Source organism: Triplophysa rosa, linkage group LG25, assembly GCF_024868665.1.
Source record: "Triplophysa rosa linkage group LG25, Trosa_1v2, whole genome shotgun sequence".
Lineage (NCBI taxonomy): Eukaryota > Metazoa > Chordata > Actinopteri > Cypriniformes > Nemacheilidae > Triplophysa > Triplophysa rosa.
In genome coordinates, this window is record NC_079914.1 from 16960390 (window position 1) to 16979064 (window position 18675).

At 42.6% G+C, this 18675-nt stretch overlaps 2 protein-coding genes across 3 annotated transcripts; both read left to right on the plus strand.

Annotated features, from left to right (window-relative positions):
* The first annotated feature begins 3237 nt into the window (after positions 1-3237).
* Positions 3238-10953, plus strand: def6b (DEF6 guanine nucleotide exchange factor b). Its single transcript, XM_057325530.1, has 11 exons — positions 3238-3383; positions 5121-5261; positions 5369-5548; positions 5624-5851; positions 5931-6077; positions 6161-6269; positions 7735-8033; positions 8228-8394; positions 9686-9884; positions 9967-10057; positions 10479-10953. Exons 1-11 carry the CDS (start codon positions 3285-3287, stop codon positions 10658-10660), a joined length of 1842 nt encoding a protein of 613 aa, XP_057181513.1. The 5' UTR covers positions 3238-3284; the 3' UTR covers positions 10661-10953.
* Positions 10954-11772: 819 nt separating this feature from the next.
* pparda (peroxisome proliferator-activated receptor delta a) lies at positions 11773-17458 on the plus strand. Of its 2 annotated transcripts, none has more exons than XM_057325944.1 (8): positions 11773-11883; positions 13364-13759; positions 13854-13990; positions 14071-14209; positions 14286-14488; positions 14570-14776; positions 14856-15099; positions 15199-17458. In XM_057325944.1, the coding sequence occupies exons 2-8, from the start codon at positions 13387-13389 to the stop codon at positions 15366-15368; spliced, it is 1473 nt and encodes a 490-aa protein (XP_057181927.1). In that variant the 5' UTR covers positions 11773-11883; positions 13364-13386; the 3' UTR covers positions 15369-17458. The 2 variants fall into 2 exon arrangements, with proteins under 2 accessions (XP_057181927.1, XP_057181926.1); XM_057325943.1 differs by having other exon boundaries at positions 15170-17449.
* The last annotated feature ends 1217 nt before the right edge of the window (positions 17459-18675 follow it).

Sequence of the window (18675 nt, forward strand, 5' to 3'; positions counted from 1 at the left end):
AAACATGGACAGAGTTTTTTGCTTGTTCTTACCATAAACCTACTTAATTCTTACATTATTTTTCTTAAAACAAGACTAAATATCTTAGGTCACTTTTCTTGTCAAGTCATTGTACATTGATTTAAGAAGTTTTAGATATTTTCACTAAAAACAAGACAAAAATGCTTAGTAAGAATGTCAATTTTTGCAGTGCATAAAGAGCAGTTTCACATCCATTCGACCTTAACATCTTACAGACATCTTCTAGACGTCTATATGACATCTGACGTCTCAGAGACGTATCACAGATGAGGAAACATCAGGGCTCATTCCCTCTAGTTTAATGTTCACTGACCAGAGCGAACTGCTTTACATGAAACATCCGGAGGGTTCTTACCTGAGAGAGATGAAGATGAGCGGATGAAGATCTCTCAGCGTCCTGACACACACCTGAGTGATGTTACAGGTGAGCTCTTGCACCTTTACCTGCAGACGGCCTGTAGCTCCGCCCCTCTGACCAGTGTGTGTGTGTGTGTGTTTATACTCGTTCATGAAGATTTCAAAGGCAGGATGAGTCTCAGGAAGAGATGGATTTTTGTTTGGTGTCAGAGTCTGAAATTACAGCAGGGTGCAGACAGCTGCAAACCATTGTTTACTGATCTCAGATCTGTCAGTCCGACCCCAAAACACACAGCATAGAGAGACACTGAACTTTACACGAGGAAACTGTTAAAGAAATGCATTACTTCTGGATATACAGACGGGAATCATTCAGCGTGTTGATGTCAGAGGTAAGATAAGCTGTGGGGTAACAGCCCGCTGTCATCATCGTCTGGACGCCGTGTTCAAAACACGCCTGTGTGATGGGAAACCGATTTTATTCAATGACAACCCCTTAATAAAGCACAAGACACGTGATGTGTCTGAGAATACTTTGAAGGAGCATCACGTTTAAAGATCTCTCAGCAGTGGCGGATGTGAACACACACACATCGCCCTGAGCGTTGACCTCTCAACATCTCACACACACTCACTTTCCTCCGTCTGTCAGAAATGATCGGACGTGATTGTATCATAACATCATGTCGGAGGTGTATTTCCACAGGTGAGATTGTGTCCAGGTGTGCTCTCGTGAAAACCTGATGACAGTAACACTTTAACCTGTGTGTGTGTGGACATGTGAAGTGTTTATAGTAAAATAGTGCACTGTACAGTAGATGTCCCTGAAATACTTGCATACTGTGTGTAGTATGTACTGTATTCTGCCTACAGCTATACATAGTATGTGAAAGTATGCACATGTAAATGTAAATATTTAACTTCGTTACATTCCATTCTTAACTGCGTGGCATTCATTTGTATTGTTTTAGAATAATTATAGTTAATTTGCCTTTTTTTACAACGGTCTTAATATTTAAAAGTTTGATTAAATTAAGAAACCAACGTTAAGAATTATTACTTTAACTGTTATGCTGGAAATGGAGAACCAAATGGATGGTGAATTGCATTGTGGGATACAGTATTTCACGCAGCATGATTTGATGATCTGTATGTATGATGATGATGATTATTATCAAAATATTTTATAATGCAAAACGTACCACCACTTCGGAACGATCACTTTCTCGAGTTGAGTGCACATGAACTTCGCCAAAGAGTCGAATCGTGGGAGTCGACTCTGTTCCTGACTCTTCGAACTGAGGGGCGTGTCGATGAAAAATCATAGCTAAGCAAACGGCGTCTCTCTTCACGCCTTCTACAATACACAACACAGATGAAACATCAAGACCATAGGAACTTTATACATATTAAACAGGGACTTGATTGTAAGGATTGTTATATTACGGTTCACGGGATAGGTGAGGATGAATTCGCCTCTAGAGCATGAACAAAACAACGCAAGTGTCAATGAACAAACGATTTCATGTCGTCTGACGCTCATCGTTTGTAAATAACTGGATTATCTTCGCATTCCCTGTCACACCTGAGATTTCTGTACCTGTACCGTCCGTTAACTGCAGCGGGAGACGTCACTCGACACCGCCATCAATCCCACAATCCATAGCGAGACCACGTCGCGCGGCCTGCGTACGAAAAACGAACTGAGGACGATCGCTCAACCTCGATTAAAACACGCCAGAGGAAGATAAATATCTGTCATTCGACAACCTGATTAAAATAATCCCCCACACCCGCATTTCTGTCGCGAGCGTTTTACTGAAATGTCTACAAGCGGATCTTTGAGTTATTTGATTCGAGTTATCGTCTCGCGCTGTAAACACACGCGAGAACAGAACAAGTGCGTTCAGTCACAAACATGAAGGAAAAATGAAGAGTTTGGTTCCAAAATGAGATAACTCCGTTTTTTTATTTTTATGATTATGTTATCATGTTTTTATTGTGTTAGTTAGCTGTGTTTTTTTTGTTGGTTGTTGTCCCAGATAGCACAATCCATCTGGTTTACGTCTATTTGACGTCTGCATTTACATCTGCAAGACATCTGCAATACATAGTTTGCTCATCTGCAATACGTCTCGGAGACATCTGAACGTCTGTAATACATCTGCTAAAGATCTGGAGATCTGCTGCTTAAAAACATCTGCTAAACATCTTAGAAAGAGCTGTTGTACATCCATTCTAAATCATAAACATCTTACAGACATCTTCTAGATGTCTATATGACGTCTGACAGCAGACATCTCCGAGACGTATTGCAGATGAGCAAATGATGTATTGCAGATGTAAATGCAGACGTCAAATAGACGTAAACCAGATGTATGTGTGCTATCTGGGTATGGCTTAAATCAAAACAAACCAACTGCAGTTTGATTGATATTAATTGGAATGCACAATAAAAAACATGATGTTATACATACAAACACTGTGTAAAAAAACACACAAACTCCATCCAATACAAACAAACATTAGAGTCACTTCAATATAAGTATTTTATTCCAATATTCTATATGTTTTGTTTATTTATATAAGTTAATTGTGTTTCATGGTTAATTATTTACATCTTCAATTGACTATTGTCAAATGTATGGCATATTTACACAATATGTTGTGTTTGGGTTACACAGAAGGATGTTTATTCTTAATATTCTTATGCTATTTTAATACAGCATAATGTGTCTGACTGGTCTCTGTGTGAGCTCACTGCTGTATTCAGGTATGTGGACGGTTTGAATGTGTGTTTGTTGCCAACAGGTGGCGCTAAAGCTGAAACACAGCAGCAGGATGTGGGGAGACTCGCAGAAAGACTTGAATCTAGACCAGAGAGGAGAAATAAAGGTGTAGATGTGATGATGGCGCTGAGAGCCGCTCTGCTGAAGAGTATCTGGTACGCTTTCACATCTCTGGACACAGAGGACAGCGGGAAAGTGTCCAAATCACAACTGAAGGTGAGACAGGCTGAGAGAGAGACAGGCTGATGTTGAGATGTTTGTTTTGATACAGTGGACTGCATGTGTGAGTCGTGTTTGTGTTCTGAATCGGGTTTACCTTCAAACACTCGAGATCTGTCTCTCTTTAAGTACTTGAAATATCTTTCAAATCTGTATAATGTGAATTCAACGTTAACCTGTTGAATGTTTATATGGTGCGTGATGTGATGTGATGTGATGTGATGTGATGTGATGTGATGTGATGTGATGTGTGTTTTGTACATTAAGTGTATATTTATTTAAGTGATTTGATTTGAATGGTTTTTTTTATGAAAGTCTCTGAAATGTACTCGCAAGGAAATGCGTGTTTGTTCAGCGTTAATCTCTCTCACACTTTGTGGCTTTTGAAAGATCAGCTTCAAGCAGCAGTGCGTGCGTGTGTGCGTGCGTGTGTGTGTGTGTGTGCGCGCGTTCATGTTTGTATATCCCGGTGGGGACCTAAACCTGAATACACACCAACACATGGGGACTCGTGTCATCGTGGGGACCAAAATTGAGGTCCTCATGGGCACAAAAGCTAATAAATTGTACAGAACAATATTTTTTACAAATCTAAAAATGCAAAAAGTGTTCTATGATCTTTAGGTTTAGGGATAGGGTTAGGGATAGGGGATAGAATATACAGTTTGTACAGTATAAAAACATTACGCCTATGGACTGTCCCCACGGGGATAGTCAACTGTGCGTGTGTGTGTGTGTGTGTGCTGTGCGTGCGTGTGTGTGTGTGTGTGCGCTGTGCGCGTGTGTGCGTGCGTGTGTGTGTGCGTGCGCGTGCGTGCGTGTGTGCGTGCGTGTGTGCGTGCGCGTGTGTGCGTGCGTGTGTGTGTGTGCGTGCGTGTGTGCGCGTGCGTGCGTGTGTGTGTGTGTGTGCGTGCGTGTGTGTGTGTACTTGTGTGGGCCAAACGAAAACCCAAGAATGAGAATTCTTTTAGCGTTTAGTCGTGCTCATGCTCACATTTTTTCAAAATATCATCTGTGTTTCACGGAAGAATCATATAGGCCTACGGGTTTTACAAACACAATAAACGGATTAAATGATGACAATTTCTATTAAAATGTTTTAAACTCTCCATTTGGCAACTAAAAAGGTTCAATATGTCGGAAACTGACCTGTGGCCAGTGCTGGTACATTGCTCTGAAAAAGTAATTGGTTACTAGTTACTAATTACATATTCAATAGTGTAATTAGATTACTTTACAAATTACTTTCTGAAAAAGTATTAAATTATTTATTACTAATTACTTTCTATATCCTGTATCAAGCTTGATGAGTTAAGTGATTCAAGGATAGACACGAAACGACTCTTAATTCATTCAAATAAATCATATTAAACTACATAAAGTACTCTTATTAACTGACAAAAGTATTACAAATATTAAAGCATGAAGTTACATTTTAATGTCAATTCCACTATTGTATATATTACACAAAGTATTTAGTTAATTTACATCAGAAGTAACTAATTAAACTACAGACAAAATAAAAGTAATCCCTTACTTTACTTTTTAAAGGGGAAGGTAATTAAATTACAGTAACTAATTAGTAACTAGTTACACCCAACACAGCCTGTGGCGACGTTTTAGCTGGAATAATAATGTACAGATGATATAAAATTGTTGTTTTAATAGTCGATGTTCTCTAATTTAATGACACAAACCCACTGTGTGTGTGTGTGTGTGCGTGTGTGTGTGTAGGTTCTGTCTCATAATCTTCACAGTGTTTTGAGGATACCTCATGACCCCGCGACCCTCGAGAGACACTTCAGTGATGATGATGATGGTCCCGTGTCCAGTCAGGGATACATGCCCTACCTCAACCAGTTCATACTGGACAAGGTGCCGCTCCAGTACACAACCACATCACACATGAGATCTCTCTCTCGTGTCTCTCCGATGATTCGTTCTCTTCTGGAATAACTGAGATCTGTGTGTTGTGTTGTCAGGTGGTGGAGGGAACGTTTGTCAAAGAGGAGTTGGATGAACTCTGCTGGACTCTGTGCTCCAAGAAATACTACCGTCTCAACACGCTCCGAGTTCTGTCCAATCAGGACGCGCTGCGACTCTGGTGTCTCTTCAACTTCCTGGCGGAGGACCGGTATCCACTCGTGCTCGTGCTGGAGGAGGTGACCTGACCGCCCGAAACCAAACGATGTGTTTGTTCTGATAATATGATGCAATCGCTCTTGTGATTGGTGCAGGTGGAGTATTTGTTGAGGAAGATCAGCAGCGTGATGACTGTGGAGTTGAACTGTGTGGACGTGGAGGAGTTTCTGTCGCAGGACTGCGTTCAGAAGGAGGGGTTGAGCGTCTGGAGTTTCCTGCAGGTGGTGAACGCCGCCGCTGGGAGTCGAGGGGTGGACGGGGAGAGCATGAGTATGGCAGTGGAGAAGGTTTATCGAGAGATGGTGGGGAACGTCCTGAAGGAGGTGAGATGATGAAACGGCCGTGTGGACTTCATTATGATGGGTTGTGTATGAATACTGAGTGTGTGTGTGTGTGTGACAGGGTTATCTGTGGAAGAAAGGTCATTTACGCAGGAACTGGACAGAGCGCTGGTTCTGTCTGAAGCCCGGCTCTCTGTCATACTTCATGAATGAAGACGGTAAAGAGTGTAAAGGTGTGATCGAGATGGATCAGAACTGCTGTGTTGAGGTACTGTGGCGTGTGGCGCGGGTCCAGTCTCCTCCTGATTCGTCTGTGGGTGTTTAACGCTTCACCTCTGCTGTGATTGACAGGTGCTGTCTGATAGAGATGGGAAGAGATGCATGTTCTGTGTGAAGACCCTCAACAAAACATTTGAGATCAGCGCATCTGACTCCAGACAGAGACAAGAGTGGATTACAGGTCTAACACACACACACAAACACTCCTTCTGTCTCACACTTCCTGTCTCACTGCTCCAGTCTCACTCCTTCTGTCTCACTGCTCCAGTCTCACTCCTTCTGTCTCACTCTTTCTGTCTCACTTCTCCAGTCTCACTCCTTCTGTCTCACACTTCCTGTCTTACTGCTCCAGTCTCACTCCTTCTGTCTCACTCTTTCTGTCTCACTTCTCCAGTCTCACTCCTTCTGTCTCACTGCTCCAGTCTCACTCCTTCTGTCTCACTCTTTCTGTCTCACTTCTCCAGTCTCACTCTTTCTGTCTCACTTCTCCAGTCTCACTCATTCTGTCTCACTTCTCCAGTCTCACTCTTTCTGTCTCACTTCTCCAGTCTCACTCATTCTGTCTCACTTCTCCAGTCTCACTCATTCTGTCTCACTTCTCCAGTCTCACTCTTTCTGTCTCACTTCTCCAGTCTCACTCTTTCTGTCTCACTTCTCCAGTCTCACTCATTCTGTCTCACTTCTCCAGTCTCACTCTTTCTGTCTCACTTCTCCAGTCTCACTCTTTCTGTCTCACTTCTCCAGTCTCACTCATTCTGTCTCACTTCTCCAGTCTCACTCTTTCTGTCTCACTTCTCCAGTCTCACTCTTTCTGTCTCACTTCTCCAGTCTCACTCATTCTGTCTCACTTCTCCAGTCTCACTCTTTCTGTCTCACTTCTCCAGTCTCACTCTTTCTGTCTCACTTCTCCAGTCTCACTCATTCTGTCTCACTTCTCCAGTCTCACTCTTTCTGTCTCACTTCTCCAGTCTCACTCTTTCTGTCTCACTTCTCCAGTCTCACTCATTCTGTCTCACTTCTCCAGTCTCACTCTTTCTGTCTCACTTCTCCAGTCTCACTCTTTCTGTCTCACTTCTCCAGTCTCACTCATTCTGTCTCACTTCTCCAGTCTCACTCTTTCTGTCTCACTTCTCCAGTCTCACTCATTCTGTCTCACTTCTCCAGTCTCAGTCTTTCTGTCTCACTCTTTCTGTCTCACTTCTCCAGTCTCACTCTTTCTGTCTCACTTCTCCAGTCTCACTCATTCTGTCTCACTTCTCCAGTCTCACTCTTTCTGTCTCACTGCTCCAGTCTCACTCTTTCTGTCTCACTTCTCCAGTCTCACTCATTCTGTCTCACTTCTCCAGTCTCACTCATTTTGTCTTAAGGCTCCTGCCTCTCTTGTTATGCCTTTCTGTCCTGTCTCACTCATTCCGTCTGACTTCTGTCTTACTGCCCACGTCTCACTCATTCTGTCGTACTTAATCTGTCTTCCTGTTCCTTTCTCACTCCTCTTATTACACTCCTCCTACCTCGTTGATCCCCCTCCCCTTCCTGTCTCACTAATCCCCTCTTTCTCTCCCCCTCTTACTCTTCTTGTCTCCCTGTTTCTTTCTCACTCATTTTGCCTCCATGCTAATGCCTCACTCCACCTGTCTCACTCTCAGCGGTCCAGACAGCTCTGCGTCTGTCTGCAGAGGGTAAGAACTCCCTGCACGAGGAGCTGAGGGCACGTCGGCAGGAGCTGCGTGAGGAGAGGAACAGGAGGCGGGCGCTGCGGGCGGAGGAGACGCACAGGCTGCAGGAGTTGCAGGGCGAGCGCGAGGAGCATTTGGCCGAACTGGAGCATCTAAAGGAGGCACAGAGACAAGCTCGAGCCTCCTTACAGCAGGAGGAGCAGAGGAGGCGCAGTCAACACGAGGAGCTGCAGAAGACCTTGCAGAGACAGCTGCAAGAGGCGCAGGAGGTGAGCAGAGAAAGAGGAGGTGTTGTGTGCGTGCAAGGCAGAACATTTCATCTGGACGTCCCATGAAGTTAAAATAGTGTTTTCATTCAAATCTAAAAACGTCAACAGTTTTATAAAGAACAACGAAGAGTACAGAATGTGATTGCTCTTGAAGCGACGTATACAGCCTTCAGTGTGCATGTGTGTGTGTGCAGGCACGAGCGAATCTTCGTGCAGAGGTGACTGTACGAGATCTGGAGGTAGAACATCAGCGCAGGAGAATCAAAGAGCTAGAAGATCTTCATCACAGACTGCAAGAAGCTTTAGATCAACAGATCAGAGCCCGACAGGAGGAGGAGACTTATAGATACACACAGACCAGGTACTCGCACACACACACACACACGCACACACACACACACACACACACAAAGAGAGAGAGAGACCAACAGTGATGCTTCTACCCAGAGAGAGACAGAAAGGTTGTGAGTAGCGATCGAAACAACTTGCCGAAACTTACAACCCACATGCTTTTTATATGACGCACACAAGTTATAATAAAAACAGACGATGGGTCGTTAGCGAGTGGCGGGGTCACATCAATGGTTGTTTTTGTGGAGACACCTGTGTAACTGCTGTAACTTGAGGAATCTAGCTGTGAAAATATATGCATTGTATATTTGGCTGCTGTTTTATAATCATTCAAGAAAATGTGATGAATTTTTAGCACCAAAATGCATCAAAATGCAGAAACTGATCTGCAGCTGGTAGATTGAGACCCACCTTTGGTCAAAATTATCACACTCTGACCCTACCAATATACAATCAGACAACATCTGGGTGTTCCGGGAAACCATGGACACAGAACACTTTCTATCTCGAGTCGTGATTTGAGCACATCAATATAAATGTCCTAGATTCACTTGAGTATTTATGGTAAGATTAGTGATTATTCTAAGTTTTTACGCTAAAATTAGAATTATTCTCTTATGAGTATTTATGGTAAAAGGAAGTAAGATTATTCTGAGTATATCTGCCAAAATTGGCAATTATTCTTAGTATTTGTGCTAAAACGAGTGATTATTCTGAGTGCATGAGCAAAATGATGTTATTCTATGTATGCGCACTATTGTACACTATTATTCTGAGTATTTTGCTAAAATGGGCAAATATTCTGAGTATTTTCGCTAGATTGGACGATTATTCTGTGTATTTCCGCTGAAATGATAGATTATTCTAAGTATTTGCACTACAGCGAGCGATTATTCTGAGTGTTTTTGCTAAATTGGGCGATTATTCTGAGTAGTTCCGTTAAAATGAGCGATTATTCTGAGTATTTGAACTAAAAGATCAACATTATTCTATGTATGCACACTATTGTACACTATTAATCTGAGCATTTTTTGCTAAAATGAACGATTCTGGGTATTTGCGCTAAAGTGGGCGATTATTCTGAGTATTTGAGCAAAAAAGATAAATGTTATTCTATGTATGCGCACTATCATGCGCTGAGTGTTTTTTGCTCAAATTAACGATTATTCAGAGTATTTTTGCTAAGAGTTATGACTGTTTGATAATATTACATGAATAATATTGACAATATTATGATAAGATGGGTGTCTAGGATATGTTGAGTTGATGCTGGTGTTAAGAGCTTCATGTGATGTTCACAGGCTGTTGGAGGAGGAGGAGGAGAAGGTGAAGTCTCTTCTGGCTCTACAGGAGGAACAGGAGGAGCAGCTCCTTCAGACTCAGAGAGAGAAACAGGAGCTCCGACAGGAGATGGAGAAGAAGACTCAGGCTCTCGGGGAGGCTCAGCATCAGCTGGAGAAAGTCCGGGCGAGTCGACGTCGAGTGGATCAGGACATCGCTGTGAGCTCAGCTCTGTGTGTGTTTGTGAGCGTCTGTGTTTCTTCAGTGTTCGTTTATGCTCATGAAAGTTTCTCCTCCGCAGGCCGCTCAGCGTAAACTCAGACAGGCCAGTACCAGCGTCAAACACTGGAACGTTCAGATGAACCGACTCATGCACCCCATCTGCCCTGGAGGTATGTCCACTCAGACACACTATTGTTACGCACTGAAAACTATGCACTTCATTGTTGATGTGATGTTGAGAATGTGGTATGACAGTACACACTGTCATCAATAAATGAAAGCTAGTGATTGAAATGTTAGCAAGCACTTATAAATGCATTGTTTGAAATCGAAAAATTCATACATTTTAAGAAGAAACTTGTTTGAAGACCATCACATTTTCACAGCATTTCTTAAGTGCAAGGGGTTGTGGGTAATATTAGTCCAAAGACTACCAAGAGTCAAATTCGGCACATTATTGTCAATATACGGAGACTTGGAGGGCATTAATCCTATTCTAAATCTAAAGTGAAATCAATCGTGCCACATTTGTCTATAGTGTGTTTAAGATATGATGGGTTGTCTGTTGTGTTCTGTTGTGTTGTCTTCTAGAGAGGAGATCTTTCTCCAGTGGTTCTCTTGTCCCTGCGGTCTGTGTGCCTTCCGTCAGTGAGACAGAATCCAGAACGAGAGAAATGCACAGACAGAACAGCTTTGACTGTGAGGAGAACATCACACACACTGACAATATGGACTACAACAACACAAGTCCATCTGATGCTGGTGATCAATAAAGCTGACGTCCAGATGAATAATGCTGACGCAAAGATGAAACCTGACATGAGTGCAGTCTGATCTTGCACACATAACAGTGAGCGTAAAAATGAATAATGTGTTAGTTGTGATAACGATGAGTGTTGTTGTGTAGCGCGTGGGAGATTTGAGTGAAACTCTTGTGGTTTAACTTCCTGTTTCCTGTGTCAGCAGAAGATGCCGTGCTGTGTTTGTACATGAGCTGCTCTGTATCGAGCTGTGAATGTAAATAAAACTGTACATGAGCGGAGAATCACTGCTGTCAGTCTGTGCGTGTTCACACATTATAATCATGATATCATGAAATTAAATATCAGTCAACCACATGACCGAATCTAAACTGATCAGACACGTCAACGAGACAAATCTGACCTCCTCTGATTTTCTGCTCGATTAAAATATTAGCTGAGAATGAACATTTTTATTCATCCTCATGCCGTTCTAAACCTGTATGAGTGTCTTTCTTCTTCAGAACACAAAAGAAGATATTTCGATGAAAGTCGATAATCAAACAACACTGACTTCCATTGTATGAACACAAGACATTTCTCAAAATGTTATTTTGTGTTTCACTGAAGAAAAACTCGCATAAAGACTTACAAACACACGAAAGATGATAAATAATGACACAATTTATATTTTTCCGTGACCTGTCCCTTTAATTTTCGCGACAGGGTTTTCAGTCTGTGTGATCGGTCGAGCGGCGACATCTAGCGGCAGAACTGCGACATGATAATAATAAATAATAATACATTTTATCTATAAAGCGCTGTACATTTTCAAGAAAATCTCAAAGTGCTACAGAGCAATGTATAATAAAATAAGACAATTAAAACAAAACATAAAAAGCACAAAGTTTGAACACTAAAAAAGTCAAACATTGAAAAACGTTTTAAAAATATATTAATAATAAAAATATTGTTGATCCTGCTGTATAAAGACAAACAAAACAAATGTTCTTCAATACAATCTTAAGTATTCTGAGCAAAACACGTTAAGTCTACAAGCGTGGAAAAAAACGCGCGGAAGGTTACACACGGGGTTAAATGAGCGGAGCGCAACGCCTCCTTGACGTCATAACGCGTGTGAAACGGAGCGCTGGGGTGAGCGGAGCTGTGCGGTGCGCGTCCCGGTACAAAGATGTGACACAAAAACCCCTTTATCACCGCAGACGAAGGTTATAGACGGCGGCGTTTTGAACGAGGTAAGAGACTAAAGAGAACGTTTTCTGTCTGTTCGCGTGAGAAAATGTGTTGAAGTCGTTTAAGTCTCTCAGTGTGATGTGTGCGACTGACATCACACGGGTTATATTCATGCGAGCAGAAGTTTGACAAGCACAAGGAGTTTGTTGACAGATATTTGTGAGGTCACCTGATCGATTAAAGCCCACATGTCAATCAAAACTAAGGATAGATAGATAGATAGATAGATAGATAGATAGATAGATAGATGATGATAGATAGATAGATAGATAGATAGATAGATAGATAGATAGATAGATGATAGATTTTGGTATTAAAATGTATATTTGTATTTATACAAATTAATAAATAAAGGAAAAAAGTATAGAAATGATAAAAAGTACTAAATAAAAAGGACAATTATGAAATATTTAACATTTCTTTTCAATGACATTGATATACATTGAGGAAACAAACTGATAATAATTGTCCGTAAGATTGTGTTTGGTTTCTGAACTGATGACATCAGAGTTGTTTGTTTATGGGTGAAAGTTGTTTTGGGCTGATTTCAGGACGGTTTGTGCCATTGCGACACGCGCACACACTTTATTCACAGTTGGCACAGAATCTCCGTGTTTACTAAAGGAGCACAAACACTGCATGACATCCAGGGCAAAATTATTGTTTGAAAAAGAGAATCAGCTTAAACTTCATTCAGTCTAGAAGTTTCCGCGAGGGCCAAAGACGCCCACAGACCACGAAATATGTTGACATGAACTTTGAGATGTGTTTGGTTTGTTCACCCCGAGTGGTCTGTCATATGAAGCTCGTGTGTGTTTGTTCTCACGAATATGAATCTGCTCTCTCAGAGGTCCTGTATGTAACGTTTAAAACACAAAAGAAGATATTTTGAGAAATGTCCCAGTGGTTCATGCGATGGAAGTCAATGGAGTTCAGCGTTGTTTGGTGATTGACGTTCTTAAGAATGTCTTCAGCAGAAGAGAGAACCCCAAACAGGTTTGGTGTGAGGCTACAGCAGAACCTTTAACCCCAGACATGAAAAGAGCGAATGTGAAATTCTGCAGGAGATTAGATGTTAATCCCGAAGGCATTCGCAGAAAATCCACTTCAGTCCGATCGCTGCGGTCTGACCTGAATCACATCAGATATAAGAATGATCATCACCTCCGGCGAGAGGCAGATTGTGCAGCCTGCAGCAGCGTGCGCTCTGAATGACGTCTGCGCTCTTTTCTCTCTGTGTGTTGGTGTGTGTGATCAGAGGTGGTGGTCGTTTCAGCATGCTGTCTGCTTTTCTAGATTCATGTCTTTACAGCTGGTGTGTGTTCGTTCCCAGAATGCTTTGCATGTGGCCAGCAGGACTACCGAACACGACACAGCTGTCAAATCACTCTGGTGTTATCACATCTGTTCACGCACACTCGTCTTTGTATTTCTAAAAGTTGTCAAAAAGATCTTGTTTTGTTGTGTTTGCGTCTCTCTCAGGTGTGCTATGACCGGCGTGACTCATGAGCATCTTTGAGTTTTTCGACATGGACGGAGGAGACTCGGCCGTTCTGGCCATGAGGAGCCGATTAAGCGGAGATCCAGAGGCGGTGGGCGGAGTCTGTACGGAGAACGAAGACTCCTCCCTGTGTGGCAGCAACGCCTCGCGAGGGGAGGGGCCTGACGATGAGCGTCTGGAGGATGTGCTGTCTGAGATTCGAGCGGAGGCGGGGCTTAATCTGGATCTGGGTGTGGGGGCGGAGCATGAGGACATTTTAGACCTGCAAGGGGAGGAGCTTAGCTGGGACACGAACCGACAGGACGAGAATGAGTTAGAAGATCAGAGTAACACAAGACACAGTACGGACAGTCCTGAAAGACACGCCCCCTCTACAGGTGAGAGAGAGAGAGAGAGAGAGAGAGTCATGATCTGTGACACACACACAAACAAGTTGTTGACTAATACATGAATGTGTGTGTTTGTGTTTAGATGTGAGTAAAGCGTCGTCTCTGTCAGCGCAGCTCCAGCGGGGCCGTGAGGAGGCGGGGCTTAACGTTGAGTGTCGGATCTGTGGAGACAAAGCATCAGGATTTCACTACGGGGTTCATGCCTGTGAGGGCTGTAAGGTCAGGGGTCAGAGGTCAGCAGCATCATAACCCATCACAATCGGTCTGTCAGAAACTACACAAACGTCTCTCTCTCACAGGGTTTTTTCAGAAGGACCATCCGTCTGAAGCTGGAATACGAGAAATGTAAACGCAGCTGTAAGATCCAAAAGAAGAGTCGGAATAAATGTCAGTTCTGTCGTTTTCAGAAATGCCTGATGCTCGGAATGTCCCACGACGGTAAGCAAACAACAACAGACACAAAACAACGGCTGTAACAGGGCAGGACACAACAGTTGAACGTGTGTTTGTGCAGCGATCCGGTACGGACGGATGCCCGAGGCAGAGAAGCGTAAGCTGGTTGCGGGTTTGTCAGCTGGAGAGAAGAGCTGTCAGAACTCGGGAGGTTCGGATCTCAAATCTCTGGCCAAACGGGTCAACAACGCCTACCTGAAGAACCTCAACATGACCAAGAAGAAAGCCCGAAACATCCTGACGGGAAAAACCAACAGCAGCCCGGTAACCAGAATCACCAGCGCTCACGACTGACCTCATCGGTTTTACAGCAGTGACATGTCCGACTTCCTCTCTGTTTCGCAGCCGTTCGTCATTCACGACATGGACTCGCTGTGGCAGGCGGAGAACGGGCTGGTCTGGAATCAGGTGATCAACGGAGCTCCGCCCAATATGGAGATCGGCGTTCACGTCTTCTACCGCTGTCAGTGCACTACGGTGGAGACCGTCCGAGAACTCACAGAGTTCTCCAAAAGCATCCCGGGATTTGTCGACCTTTTCCTGAACGATCAGGTAACAGGGTTGACGGGTTCGATAGCGTTTTTAACAAACACATGTACATTTCTTGAGGCGTTCAACTCTGCTCCTGCAGGTGACGCTGTTGAAGTACGGAGTCCACGAGGCGATCTTCGCCATGTTGCCCTCGCTCATGAATAAAGACGGTCTGCTGGTGGCGAACGGGCGGGGCTTCGTCACCAGAGAGTTTCTCCGCAGTCTCCGCAAGCCCTTCAGCGAGATCATGGAGCCAAAGTTCGAGTTTGCTGTGAAGTTTAACGCTCTTGAGCTGGACGACAGCGATCTCGCTCTGTTTGTAGCTGCTATTATCCTGTGTGGAGGTGAGACGTTTGGAAACTGCTGTAGTGAATGTTGATTTGCCTCAGTGTTTATTTGCGTTTGTTTGTGTAGATCGTCCAGGTCTGATGAATGTTTCTCAGGTGGAGCAGATACAAGACAACATCCTGCAAGCTCTGAATCTTCACCTGCAGATGAATCATCCGGACGCGAGCTTCATCTTCCCCAGACTGCTGCAGAAACTGGCAGACCTGCGACAGATGGTCACGGAGAACGCTCAGCTGGTGCAGAAGATCAAGAAAACAGAATCTGAGACGTCTCTTCATCCTCTGCTGCAGGAGATCTACAGGGACATGTACTGAGATGATCTGAGACTGACCGATCACTGTGAACTCTGGTGAATATTATTTTTATAAAACACTTGGATTTCTACTACAGGACCAGATGATTTGTTACTGACTGATTGAAGCTGAACTCTGAAGTGACATCATGACGTTCAACACACAAAGAAATGCAATGACAGACAATGAAGACTAAGATTGTTACTTTCAGGCAGTTCCTTCTACAAGACCAGCCTGTCACACCTCTTTCTCATTTCTGTCTCATATCTGTCTAGCACCTATTTCAAATCAGCCTCCCGTTGATCTCATACCTACATTACACCTCATATTCTTCTCTCAACTATCTAAATGTTATTTTCTCAAACCTTTCATGAATGTATTTAACCTGTTTTAACAACTGTCTCACAACTGTCTTAAACCTGTCCCATTACCACGTCATGAATATCTCAAACTTGTCTCAAAACTAACTGTCAATCTCATCTCAAAATCACCTCATTACTTTCAAATATGTCTCATAATGATCTTAAACCTGTCTTACAACTGCCTCATAACTGTTTCACATGTGGCTCATATATGTCTCGTAAGGATCTTAAACCTGTCTCACAACTGCCTCATTATTGTCTCACAGCTGCCTCATATCTGTCTCACAACTGTCTCATTTAAATGTATCGCAGTTGGCTCATAATAATCTCAAACATGTCTCACAACTGCCTCATAACTGTTTCACAGTTGGCTCAAATATGTCTCATAATAATCTCAAACCTGCCTCAGAACTGTCTCACAGTTGGCTCAAATATGTCTCATAATGATCTTATTTCCTGTCTCACAACTGCCTCATAACTGTTTCACAGTTGGCTCATATATGTCTCATAATAATCTCAAATCTGTCTCACAACAGCCTCATAATTGTCTCAGTCTTGTCTCACATCTGCCTCATATCTTTCTCACAACTGCATCATAACTGTTTCACAGTTGGCTCAAATATGTCTCATAATAATCTCAAACCTGCCTCACAGTTGGCTCAAATATGTCTCACAACTGCCTCATAACTGTTTCACAGTTGGCTCATATATGTCTCATAATAATCTCAAATCTGTCTCACAACCGCCTCATAATTGTCTCAGTCTTGTCTCACAGCTGCCTCATATCTTTCTCACAACTGCATCATAACTGTTTCACAGTTGGCTCAAATATGTCTCATAATAATCTCAAACCTGCCTCACAACTGCCTCATAACTGTTTCACAGTTGGCTCATATATGTCTCATAATAATCTCAAACCTGCCTCACAACTGCCTCATAACTGTTTCACAGTTGGCTCATATATGTCTCATAATAATGTCAAATCTGCCTCACCAACTGCCTCATATAACTGTTTCACAGTTGGCTCATATATGTATCAGTCTTGAGTCACAACTGCCTCATACGTGTCTCATAACTGCCTCAAACTTGTCTCAAAACAACCTCATTACAGACTCATAACTGCCTCTCATAGCTGTTAGCACCAAGATGAAATATTCTCCAATGTAATTAAAGTGTATTGGTGCTAATGCAACCACAGCTGTTTTCTGAGCAGCCTTAAACATGAAACCTAGAAGATCGTGGGCCCATCATTCCTGATGCTCAGTGATCTGAGTGTTCTGCTGTTTCTGTGTTTGTTTTGGGTGGGTTTGTAAATGTTTGTATAGAGATCAAAGATTCTTTAGTGTTACTTTGTTCTGTTATTAAAACCAACTGCGAGCTGATACTCTGCACCACGAGCTGCTGATGTCTTCTACACATCTGTACAGAATAAAACTCATGTGGATTGTGTGGTCTGGAGTGTTGTTATGAAGGTGTTTGGAGTGTTATTGAGGGTCAGTCGTGATGTTCAGTAAACTTCTATCCGGTCCGCTGTGTGAGTTTCCTCAGCTGAAGGTTGAGACTCGGCTGAATTATTTCCTCTTTGTTGGGCGGGTCATTGAACACATGACAAACAGAACATTCATCAGGGTCAAAGGTCACAGAAACACACGCACACACACACACACACACACACACACAGATGTAATGATTAAACCTAACCTAACCATCATAGAAAACTTTTGCCATTTTTTTCTTTAAAAAAAATCATAATTTAGAACAGTATGTTTTTTAAGCGATTTAGTTAACAAGGACCAGTGTTGGGCAAGTTCCTCTGAAAGTATATTTAATTACTTATTACTAATTACTTTCTATATCCCGTATCAACCTTGATCAGTTAAGTGATTGAAGGATAGACGTGAAACGGCTCTTTTAATTCATTCAAATAAATAATATAAAACTACATAAAGTACTCTTATTAACTGACTAAAGTATTACAAATGTGAGAATTATACATTAAAGCACAGATTTTAAAGTTGATGTCAATTCCACTATTGCTCACACATATATTGCACACAGTATTTAGTTGAATTACATCAGAAGTAACTGTAGTTAAATCACATAAAAACAAGAGTAATCCCTTACTTTACTTTTTCAAGAGAAAGTAATTAAATTACAGTAACTAATTACTTAGTAACTAGTTACACCCACTATGAGGAGGACACAGGAAGTGTCTCCGTAAACCATGTTTACATTGTTAGACACATGTCATTACACATATTTGTGTCCTCGTAAACCATGTATACAAGCACACACACACACACACACACACACACACACACACACACACACACACACACACACACACACACACACACACACACACACAAATCACACATACCACACACACACCGTGACCTGGTGACTGTTTAACAAACAACATTGTTCATAAAGCCAAGTGTGTGTGTGGTGTGTGTTTTTATGGGTGGTGTGAGTGTCTGTTTCAGTCTTACATAGGACTGTGTGTGATGTGTTCTGCAGATGTGTATGAACAAGTGTGACACAGGACAATAACTCTCTCTCTCTCTCTTCTCTCTTCTCTCTCACTACTAGTGGGGACTTACATAGACTTAACATTGATTTTATATCCGGCTTATGATAATATTCTATCCTAACGCCGACCCTGACCCTTAACCTAAATAATCACACAAACATGGTGCAAGACATACAGATTGAATAAGAAACGGCCTACTTGGCGAATGTGAGCCTTTTTTATGAGGACCAGGTTTAAAAAAAATGTCTCACAGTGGGTTCACACGTATTGGCCTCACAATATCAGCTTACCACAACACCCACACACGCACCTGCACCGCACGCACGCCACGCACACACACACACACACACACACACACACACACACACACACACACACACACAC

Coding starts and splice junctions, on each gene's coding strand:
- def6b (XM_057325530.1), top strand. CDS start 3,285: ATGATGGCGCTGAGAGCCGCTCTGCTGAAGAGTATCTGGTACGCTTTC. Junction 3,384..5,120: donor TGTCCAAATCACAACTGAAG/GTGAGACAGGCT, acceptor GTGTGTGTGTAG/GTTCTGTCTCATAATCTTCA. Junction 5,852..5,930: donor TGGGGAACGTCCTGAAGGAG/GTGAGATGATGA, acceptor TGTGTGTGACAG/GGTTATCTGTGGAAGAAAGG.
- pparda (XM_057325943.1), top strand. CDS start 13,387: ATGAGCATCTTTGAGTTTTTCGACATGGACGGAGGAGACTCGGCCGTT. Junction 13,760..13,853: donor AAGACACGCCCCCTCTACAG/GTGAGAGAGAGA, acceptor GTTTGTGTTTAG/ATGTGAGTAAAGCGTCGTCT. Junction 15,100..15,169: donor TGCTATTATCCTGTGTGGAG/GTGAGACGTTTG, acceptor TTGTTTGTGTAG/ATCGTCCAGGTCTGATGAAT.